The 11535-nt window shown below is 51.2% G+C and overlaps 1 protein-coding gene across 1 annotated transcript in view; it reads right to left on the reverse strand.

The window, feature by feature from the left end:
- Nucleotides 1–270: 270 nt before the first annotated feature.
- cacna2d3a (calcium channel, voltage-dependent, alpha 2/delta subunit 3a) overlaps nucleotides 271–11535 on the reverse strand; it is a gene marked incomplete at its 5' end in the record, with an annotated part of 292319 nt that continues 281054 nt past the window's right edge. Inside the window, 3 exons of the mRNA XM_056272874.1 lie at nucleotides 271–363; nucleotides 1242–1324; nucleotides 4838–4950. Coding sequence (XP_056128849.1) covers nucleotides 271–363; nucleotides 1242–1324; nucleotides 4838–4950 — 289 coding nt within the window. The remainder of the gene's footprint in view (nucleotides 364–1241; nucleotides 1325–4837; nucleotides 4951–11535) is intronic.

The following is an 11535-nucleotide window of genomic DNA, read 5'->3' on the forward strand; positions in this document are numbered from 1 at the left end:
CCCCCCCCCCCCCCACACTCGGCACTGATCCGGTGAGAAAGGGGAGCCGGGGTGGCAGGGGCCGCCCGGAGGGTGCTGCAGGGCTACGGGCCGGGTGGTGGTTTGGAATTGGGCGCCATTTTGGAAAGGATAGAAAGGAGGGGAGGGAGGGAGAGAGAGGAGGGGTGTCGTGATTTTTTTTCTTCTGCGGCATCGTCAGGATTTTCTTTTGCATGCCGAGCCAAGCCGATCCAAGTTAAGGCTTGGACGGGGAGGCGAGGGCAGCCCTGGTCACCTGGGGAACAACGCCAAGAGGACGCACAGCAGAGTCGCCGTGAGGGACGGAGAGAGGCCCGACGCTCCGCCGCACTCCATGGAGTTCTCCTAGAGGGGGAGAGAGGGGGGGGGGGAGAGGAACAGGGGATGACATTGGGAGAAACATTTACAATCTAGTATAAAGTTAAAGTGATAGACAGCAGGGTGTCCGGGTGGCGTAGCGGTCTGTTCCGTTGCCTACCAACACGAGGATCGCCGGTTCGAATCCCCGTGTTACCTCCGGCTTGGTCGGGCGTCCCTACAGACACACTTTACCGTGTCTGCGGGTGGGAAGCCGGATGTGGGTACGTGTCCTAGTCGCTGCTCTAGCGCCTCCTCTGGTCAGCCGGGGCGCCTGTTAGGGGGAGGGGGGAATAGCGTGGTCCTCCCACGCGCTACCTCCCCCTGGCGAAACTCCTCACTGTCAGGGGAAAAGAAGCTGCTGGCGACTCCACATGTCTTGGAGGAGGCATGTGGTAGTCTGCAGACCTCCCCGGATCGGCAGGGGGGGGGAGGAGGAGGAGCACCCGGGATGGCTCGGAAGAGTGGGGTAATTGGCCAAGTACAATTGGGAGGGGGGGAAAAGGGGGGGGTCCAAAAATAAATAAACAGATAAATTACAAACGTGATCCTCCCACGCGGTACGTCCCCCTGGCGAAACTCCTCACTGTCAGGTGAAAAGAAGCGGCTGGTGACTCCACATGTGTCGGAGGAGGCATGTGGTAGTCTGCAGGCCGGGGAGGGTGGGTGGGTGGGGGCAGCGACCGGGACGGCTTGGAAGAGTGGGGTAGTTGGCCAAGTCCAATCGGGGGGGGGGGGGGAACAAATAAATAAATAAAAGTGACCGGCAGTAAGAGAAACAGGAAATTATAATGTGAACCAGATACCTGTAATGCTGTGTGTGTGTTGTAGTGTGTGTGTGTGTGCATGTGTGTGTGTTACCTCACCTCTGGGTGAAACGGGTGACAGGTATCCGGGCGTCTCCGGTCCTTCTGGAACTTCAGCCTCTCGCACTTCAGAGATTCGTTATGTGCAGTTGCAGTTAAGGACGACGGCCGGGACCACGTGCCCCGCTGCCCCCCCCCCGTAAGTCTATTTTCTGTTGTTTATCATGGAAAGGAATGTAGGTTTTCTTTTCTCTCTCGCTCTCTTTTTTTTGTGCACCATGGAAAAGATGTGCTTTTGAAGGCAGGGGATATTTTTACATGCAGCACGGTGTGCAAAAAAAAAAAAACACACAAAAAAACACAAGAAGGAATGCAGTTTAATGGGTTTTCTATGTTGGTCCCGGCAGAACGGCGGACTTTATGTGGTGGCGCTGTAGCTACTCCGGTGGTGCAGACGTATATACAGTCTGACTGTACACAACGTCATATTTCAAGAGGAATTCACGGAGTCGGAGGATCCTGGCCAGTTGTGTGGCGACTACAGATGTTCCTCCAGTCTGACTCCAATCTGAGCTGGGTCTGCTATTGATCAGCATCCCATCACAGTGTGGGCTGTTGTGAAACATAAGTATATACACACACACACACACACACACACACGCACGCACACACCATTGTGAAGCAGTCTTTCCGCTTCAGATCTGGTCCGCCACATTTCTCCCATACTCTTTCATCCAGCGGAGGGGTAGAGGGCAGACAAACTCCCCTAAAAAAAAGCCTTCCGCAAAGTCAATCGTTCCCCAAGCCGGTCCCGTCCCGGCTCCCCGGACGGACACAAAACAGTAATTTCTCTGGCCATAATGATGCTGACACTGGGATTTGTGAGGTGAAAGAGGAGAAGACCCCCTCTATTAAAACACACCAGAGGGTAATTCTGTTGTTTTCCATAAACGGGTGAAAGGCGGCCCGGCCGGGAGGGCTGCAGCGCACCGCGGTCCGCGGCCGGCCGTATTAAAACACTTCAGGTTATTTGGAGGAGCCGTCCTAAATCTACGCAGAGCAAAACAGAAAGTCTTTTTCCTTTCGGACCGAGTCTCCTGGTTAGCAGCGACTACGCGGCCTGCACTCGCCGGCGAGTTTTTAGGGTTGGCTGCACGCTGGCTGTGTTATCGGCCTTGGTGCCCTAAACTACATTTCATACTTCTAATCCTTTAGCCCTGATCAGTTTGACCGTCTGTATTTCTAAAACCACCAAATCCTGTTTCTTCTTCTGTTGTTCCAGGCATCTGAACACACGCAGAGAACAATTTATCTGTTTATTTATTTTTGGACCCCCCCCTTTTCCCCCCCAATTGTACTTGGCCAATTACCCCACTCTTCCGAGCCATCCCGGTTGCTGCGTCACCCCCCCCTGCCGATCCGGGGAGGGCTGCAGACCACCACATGCCTCCTCCAAGACATGTGGAGTCGCCAGCAGCTTCTTTTCCCCTGACAGTGAGGAGTTTCGCCAGGGAGGATCACGCTACCCCCCCCCCGAACAGGCACCCCGACCGACAAGAGGAGGCGCTAATGTCGCGACCAGGACGCATACTCACATCTGGGTTCCCACCCGCAGACACGGCCAATTGTGTCTGTAGGGACGCCCGACCAAGCCGGAGGTAACGCGGGGATTCAAACCGGCGATCCTAGTGTTGGCGGGCAACGGAGTAGACCGCTACGCTACCCGGACCCCCACAGTTTGTAACTGTTTTTAAGCCTATTTCTGTTTTATACTCACCACTCGTGTAGTACACTGGGTTTCACTTTCACAGTCATCCGTCCTTTTCCCCGTGCTAGACACACAGCTCCAGCCTGTCATCTACAGTTCAACGTAATTAGTGTAGCACAAATCCACAATCCTCCTTCGGTGTAACACAACACTCCACGGTTCAGACCAAGCTAACGTGATGCTACAGCGGTCTGTCATGGTGGATGCCAGGGGTCATTATTTCCCTTCTTTGACGATAAACTCAGCCATGGCACAGCAAAGCAAGCTGGAATTCAGCAATAACAACCAATGTACCGCCGTTGTAGCACACGTTCACTCTGGGCCCGGTTCAAGACCCCCTCACTAGCTGCCATTTCTTTTCACTCGTCCCACCCACTTATCTCATTTTACTGAGTGATCGCCTGCTTCCGGTGTGGGAAGACGGCGGCGTGAATTCACGATTGCGGCGGCCTCACTCAGTGCCGTCCATGCGGTGTCTTTGTCCACGTCTGCGTTTAAGTTTTGTCTTCGTTCGATGGCTGGGAGAGCTGGCACCGGATTGGTTGGGAGAGCTTGGTCTTCTGCGTCCTGTGGGCCCAGGGACCACGGCCCTGCCAGGAGCTGTGCACGAAGAAGAAGCAGCGAGGGCGGTCTGACAGGACGCGGAGGCGGGGCAGGCTAAGCTAACTGCTAGCCCACGCAGACCGGCAGTTCCGACAGTCACCCTGGCTGGCGTTCGTTCTCCTCGATATGTGTTCTTGTTGGATATGTGTGTTCGTCTTTGTGTTGCACTGCTGTGGGCTGGGGGGGGGGAGGGGGGGGGGGCCAAGTTTCGTTTCATTTCCTGTGCGCAAGTGCATGAAATGAAGCGACAAAAGTGTTTCTGACTCTGGCTCAGTGTGTTGCGCTCGTCAACAGGTTAGCGGTCCTAAAAACAACTGAGCCAATCAGGAGCTTTGTGGGCGGGACTAAAGCTGGTGAGGCGGCGTTCTCTGTGTGTGTGTGTGTGTACGTCTTGTGTCTCCCTGCCTCACTTATGTCTTTTTCTTGCGTTTGCCGGTCCGCCTGCCGTGTCTTTAAAATAACTAAAGCTTCTTCAGCCCTGACCAATTTTCAGCAACATTTGGTATTAATCCCTCTGGACAGACACCTGGTCTGTTGTTCAGGACTGTTACTCCAGCATATCAGACAGGCTGGTGCAGCTGTTTCACTCCAGGCGTTTAGGCAGAACACAACTCTTGAATTTGTTAGTACCGTCTCAACCAACAACCCGTCTTCGTGTGAATGACACGTTCTACATCTGGCTTTCTGGGTAAACGTGCTTACAGACAGGGAAAAATGACAACTGACTTTTTTTTAACCTCGTTAACTCGTTCCTCCAGTCACATAATACACCTATTCAACAACGCGTGCCAACCCCCCCCACCCCCACCCCACCCCAGAAACTCCACTTTTACTTATTTTACATCAAAATCTAATCACCTCAACTTCCTGCAGAACAGACGTGGTTCTGCGATGGCGTCACCGCAAGCTGGAGCCGCGTCCGGGAGGACGAAAAGGACGGACGACTGCAAAGGAAACCCACTTCGGTACTTATGTGAGCAGCGAGGACGGAGGAGACGGACTTGAAGACGCGCAAGGCTCCGCGTTTTCGGTTTTTTCTTTTTCAAAGCCACCCAGCGCGCCGGATTTCGCCACGAGAGGACACTGTCGCGTAACCTCGCACGAACAGGAACGCGTTTTGGACCCGCGGGAACGTAAAATCCCGGTGAAAATCGGTTTAAAAAAATCGGGGTATTTTTCGGTGAAAACCGGTAAAACGCGGAGCCTCGAAAATGCAGAACCGTGCGTTCGATGCCGCCACGGCCCTTTAAGCCCCGCCGCCCTCCGCCTGGCGAGTGAAGGATATACATGATCTCGATGGGGTCCATGGTGATCGGCTCCATCATGCTGCAGTCACACTTGTTGTCCACCACCACCATGAAGAGGTTACTGCTGGGGATCTGCTGGATCACGAAGGACCTGCCGGTGACAGAGCAGACAGGAAGGAGAGGAGATGAGAGAGGGTGATGTGGGGGTGCTGGGGAGGGCGGGGGGGGGGTGGCTGGCAGGGAGACAAGGAGAGGGAGGCTGATGTGAATTTCCATGTGTGTCAGTGGATTTGGGTTATGGGCCTTCACATTCTGTCTCGGCGGGGAGACGCGCTGTTAAAGACTCTGCTGGATGTGTGTCAATGCCATGACTTGTCCCCCTGCCAGCTGTCAATTAACACACGCTCAGAGACGGACACACACACACACACACACGTGTTCTTCCGTGCTCTCTGCCTCTTCCATTCTCTTTCCTCCCCCCTTCTCCCCCGGCCTCTCCGTTGTCTTTCTGTTTCATCTTGTCCAAGGCGAGCACCAATGAAGTGTTGCCGAATATAAAACACTCCAAAGGGAGACAAATGAGAACCACACTTGGGTTCAAGAGCTTAGCATGGCTGTGTTTTACTGGCCGTAGCGATCAGGCCGAGCCGTGGCCTCCTGGCTCAGGATTTATGACCCCGCATAAGCTTTATGAAGAGGAGAGGCCGTAAAGATGATCTCTTCTTTCTCTCTCCCTCTCCCCCTCTGTCTCTCTCTCCCTCACTCGCTCCTTCTCTCCTCCAGCGGCTCGGTGATTTATTTGGCTCGGCGAGGAGCGTATATCAGGAACACGTATGAGACCGGCGCACGCAGGCGCAAGTGTGCACAGGCGCACATAACACGACGCGTAAAGACGCACACATGTGCGCACACATGTCGGCACACACACCCTGACGGAGTCCAGCGCTCCACAAGAGGACAGCAACAATGACAGAGGGGGAGAGACCTGATAGATAACAACAGGCCCTCCGCTCCGCGGGAATATCCCCCCGCGCACTAACTCAAACCCATATCCAGCTTAATCCCACTAGAAACAGTCTGGAAATCCCTGGCCGGCACAGTCCACCGCACTCTAATACAGGCATCCTACCATGACCAAGCCAACCCGAGCAAACCAGCCCAGCGAACGGGCCAAGCCAGGTCCAATCAGGGTGAATTAAGATCTGCTGATGTTTAATAATCCGTGCTCACCCCTGCACGGCGCTGGCCGGCCCACTGATAGAAAGCAGAACAAGTGTTCCCGGAGAAAAGACTTAAACACATCCTGACAGCACAGCTGCTGGCCTTGAACATACCCAGAGCCGGGAGAGAGGGAGACCACATACACAAATAAGTACGCATGCACACACACACACACACACACACATGCACGCACACAAACGCATGTGCACACGGCCCCTCGCTCGTGCACACACTCGCGCATACGACTGTGTGTTTGCATCCACCCTGACCTATATACATGTAAAAAACCCCAACTCCTGCAGACTAACTACACACGCACACACACCCACAATCATGAACACACACACACACACACACACACACATGTGCGCGCAGGCTTGTGTGTGTGTACGTGAGGCTGCATGGACATAGCATACACCCTGACCTATATAGATATAACAAACCCCACTCACACACACTCACACACGTACACATCCACACACAATCCACACACACACACACACAGAGAGAGTGAAGATGGTATTCTCCTGACATGCTTTCTTAGTGTTGAGGCTTCCAGTGGTCTTTGCCAGCAGAGAGAACAAACGGAGAACAGCCATCCACCGGAGGAGTAAAGGAAGAGATAGTAAAAAGACAGACGAGAGGACGGGGAGAAAGACAGATGGTCGTATTGACAGACAAACAGACCCCCGAGATAGGAAGACATTCGAGAAGAGAGGGAAGCGAGGCTGGGCCGACCGACAGACTTGGACAGGCAGAAAGACAAAGTAATAAATTAAATGTCGGCGGGGGGCAGGAGGTGGTGTGGGGGGAGGGACGGAGGCAGATGGACGGAGCCGGCGAGGGAGCGGGAGTCCTCTTCTGACCGCTCTGACAAACTTAATTCGCCGTCCGATGGCGTCCCGGTACAACTGGACGCGATTCAGCGAGGGCCGCAGATCAGCGCCGCTCATCACAGCGGGGGCCGTCATCCCTTCCCACTGCCAGCTGTGTTGCAGCAGCGTTCCACCGACTTTTCGGGTGTAGCCAGGAAAATACGCTAATTACTAAACGCTGGACGTTAGACACGCTCCTTGTTCTTTTTAAGCCGTCGTCTGATTCGCTTGTACTTGGCTCTGGGTTTACATATTTTTGCTTCAAGTCGTAGAGGCTTTCTGCTATTTTCTTTAAAAGATACAATCATCGCGTAGCTCCGATAACGCTCCCTTCATGCTTTTCCAAAACGACATGCATCGCAACGAGCGGATTTCACGAGGAGTTAAAGTTTTGTAATTTAGCACATATGAACGTAATGGGCTGAGGATGTCACGGTGAGGTCAGGTTCACAAAACGGGTTGGGGAGTTTCCAAAGCACTCTCTTTCCATCCCCGTCCGTGCCTGAGACACCTTCTGAGGTGGACACCGGTGTTGTGAGAAATACGCTCAGCAAGAACAGCTCAGTAGAGACACACGCACGGCTGTGGATTCAAAACGTTATTTAACAAGTCAAACCTTTCATTCATTCATCGTCAGCCATTCATCTTCAGCCGCTTCTCCGGGGTCGGGTCCCCATGGCAGCAAGCTAAGTACATGGACGGATTAATGCCCGGGGCCCAGGGCCCCGCCCTTCTGGGGGCCCCCCCCAAGATTAGCGAAATTACGTCCTCTGAAATCCGCCCAATGATTACCCCTTCTATAAATAATCATTACAAGAGGTCATGTCGATTACCAGGGTTTATAGAAGACATGATTTCACTAGAATTCTCAATCACGGTGGCAAAATACTGTAACGTGCATGGATAGGAAGACACGCTGGCCGCTGGCTAGCGGGTCTGACCCTTTAGTCGAGCGGTTAGCGATGTCTCCTGCGGTGCGGGCGATACGGGTTCGCTTCCCGGCCGCGGCAGCTCCTGTGGTTGCGTTGTCCCCCGAGTTCGCTACAATATTTTTTTTCCAATTGTATGCCAAAAATATTCCTGTATTATTTCAAATATGGATTCATTAGCACCAAATGTACAATGAAATGTTATAGGCTACACATACAAACAAAAACAAAAATCATTAGGGTGATTCAAGGGTGATTCAAGACCCCTCCGCTTCGGGGTCCTGCATCACCCTGTCGGGGTTTATTTTGTAATAATAACCGGCTCACTATACACTATAACGTGACGTTTGCACGCCTTAGCAGTTAGTGCTGGTGACGGGTGAAATAATAATAACAACAATAATAATAATAATGTAACGTTTTGTAGGTCCTTTAATAATATCACATGTGTTGCGTTGTTTCGGGTGATTACTGTAAGTCACATGACTAATCAAAACTGCTTGGTGAAATTGCATTCAGACTCTCTGGTGTTGTTATAGGGGGGCCCCGTGAATTATTGTGCCCCGGGCCCCAGATTAGTTTAATCCGTCCCTGGCTAAGTAGGGCACTCCAGACGTCCCTCTCCCCAGCAACGCCCTCCAGCTCCTCCTGGGCGATCCCAAGGCGTTCCCAGGCCAGACTGGACATGTCGTCCCTCCAGCGAGTTCTGGGTCTACCCCGGGGTCTCCTCCCAGTTGGACGTGCCTGGTAAACCTCCAAAGGAAGGTGCCCAGGAGGCATCCTGATCAGATGCCCGAACCACCTCAACTGGCTCCTTTCGACACGAAGGAGCAGCGGCTCTACTCCGAGCTCCTCACCCTATCTCTAAGGCTGAGCCCAGACACCCTACAGAGGAAACTCATTTCAGCCACTTGTATTCCGTGATCTCACCCTTTCGGTCACTACCCAAAGCTCATGACCATAGGTGAGGGCTGGAACGAAGACTGACTGGTAAATTGAGAACTTTGCCTTCCGGCTCAGCTCCCTCTTCACCACAATAGTCCGGTACAACATCCGCATTACTGCTGATGCTGCACCAATCCGCCTGTCAATCTCCCGCTCCATCCTACCCTGACTCGTGAACAAGACCCCGAGATACTTGAACTTCTTCACTTGAGGCAACAAGTAAAACCAGTTTAATTAAGATAAAAATGTATTTTGTCCAACGATATTTTGACGCCTCAAACGTTGTGGGGGTGGGGGTGGGGGGATGGGAGATTAGGAATTCAGAACCTATTTTGTGCTGGTGTTACACCAAAATCTGTGATGCTTCAGATTATGTGACCCTCGCCTTTAAAACAAGCTATTTTAGCTAATGCTAATCTGAACCACATCAAACCCATGTCCAAAGTTAATGGCCTCCCACCTTAAGCCTACATGTAACTAATTCTGCAAATCCACAATTCGATTTGAGTTTTGATTTTAAGGTCATTATTCTATTTAAACTTTGTTTTTCAGCATTGACGGCTACGGCACTGTTAGACTTTCGAGTCTGGATTTGTAAAGATAAACAGGTCATTGGCTTTTGCCCTGAAAGCTGTCATTTACACTTTCAAATTCTTCTTTGAAATGACTACATGATACGGAGTTTGATATATAACCACCATGGTTTTTTCTTTGGAATGTACCGCGCTAAGGACATATTATATATTCATTTAAAAGGTAAGAACAAATACTTGCTTCACCAGCTGACGTATTTGTGGTGTTGCCTGAGGTGGTGTATGGTACCTGCGTGTAGTTTTTCTGTCAGCGAAGTCTTCATTGCGACAGAACTCACAGGGAGGTTAAATGTCCCCGCTGTAACGGCCCGGTTCACCTGACTTACAGGCCTTTGGACTGTGGGAGGAAACCGGAGCCCCCGGAGGAAACCCACACAGGCACGGGGAGAACATGCAAACTCCACACAGAGGACGACCCGGGACGACCCCCAAGGTTGGACTACCCCGGGACTCGAACCCAGGACCTTCTTGCTGTGAGGTGACCGCGCTACCCACTGCGCCACCATAGGTCAGGTGAATCGGCCGTACTAAAAATTGTCCCTAGATATGAATGTGTGTGTGTGTATGTATGTTGGCCCTGTGTGACGGCCTGTCCAGGGTGTCTCCCTGCCTGCTGCCCAGTGACTGCTGGGATAGGCTCCAGCATCCCCGTGACCCTGAGAGCAGGATAAGCGATTCGGATAATGGACGGATGGATGTAACGGCCCCGCGCATCCGCCACGCTGTTCTTGTTGGCTCGCGCAGGCGCAACATAGGTGTTGTTAAGGTTGGGGTTGGGTAGGGGTTAAAACGAATCGGGTTTCCGGTACAGATCAAGAGGCAACAGTCCCACCGGCGACATCAGGAAAGCAGGAGGTTTTTCCGGTTCCGTGTTTCGCCGTCTCCTCTGACTCGGGCAGCGGCCGCGGTGTCTGGAACAGCACAGCTGTGGCCCACCGGTAAACTACGCCGCAGACTTTTAAGTGTTTTTCCGGTAACACTTTAGTATGGGGAACGTAGTCACCATTAATTAGGTGCTTATTAGCATGCAAATTAGCAACATATTGGCTCTTAATTGGTCATTATTACGTACTCATTAATGCCTTATTCTGCATGGCCTTATTATACAACCAGTAAGCCATTAACTATGAGTTTTCCCTCTATAACCTCAGAAGTATTGCTTATTAGTAGTACCACCTCAATATGCTTTGCTTGGTATGGACTTTATAAGGTGGTAGTACCACAAGAAGAGTTATTCTCCCTTACTAACACTTAATGAATATGGTCTGTTCTTACATAACAACACACAAAACTACAAGTGTTCATAGTGTTAAATTACTGTAAATTAAGTTGTTGTTACTTAGAATATGTTCCCCATACTAAAGTGACATCTGGATCATTACTAATTCACTAGTAATTAAGTTTTTTATGTTCCCCATACTAAAGTGACATCTGGATCATTACTAATTCACTAGTAATTAAGTTTTTTATGTTCCCCATACTAAAGTGACATCTTGATCATTACTAATTCACCAGTAATTAAGTTTTTTTATGTTCCCCATACTGAAGTGTTACCGTTTTTTTTTCGGAAGTGCGCACGTAGGTGGGGGTGGAGAGTGAATCACCGATCGATTTTGAACATCACTCGGTGAGTCACTCTGTTGTATTGTGTAAATTGCGTGAACACGACATCTATTGCACGTTGTCCATCTTGGGAGAGAGATCCCTCCTCTGTTGCTCTCCCTGAGATTCTTCCTATTTTTTCGCCTGTTAAAGGTTTGTTTTTTAGGGAGTTGTTCCTTATCCCATGAGAGGGTCTAAGGACAGGATGTTGTGTTGCTGTTAAGCCCACTGAGGCAAATGTGTAATTTGTGATATTGGGCTATACAAATAAAATTGAATTGAACATCGAAATCAAAAGCTCATTTCGGTCGAGCTTCGATTTAGAATTGAAGTCGTGACACCCCTGGATTTAATCACTTCTAATTTTATCTACTACTACTTTCGGCTGCTCCTGTTAGGGGTCGCCATAGCGGATCATCATTTCCCATCTCTTCCTGTCCTCTGCACCTTCCTCTGTCACACAGGCCACCTGCACGTCCTCCCTCACCACATCCATGGACCTCCTCTTTGGCCTTCCTCTTTCCCTCCTCCCTGGCAGCTCCATATTCATCTCCAGCTTTATTCCAAAACT

The sequence above is a fragment of the Lampris incognitus genome, chromosome 2 (assembly GCF_029633865.1).
Source record: "Lampris incognitus isolate fLamInc1 chromosome 2, fLamInc1.hap2, whole genome shotgun sequence".
NCBI lineage: Eukaryota > Metazoa > Chordata > Actinopteri > Lampriformes > Lampridae > Lampris > Lampris incognitus.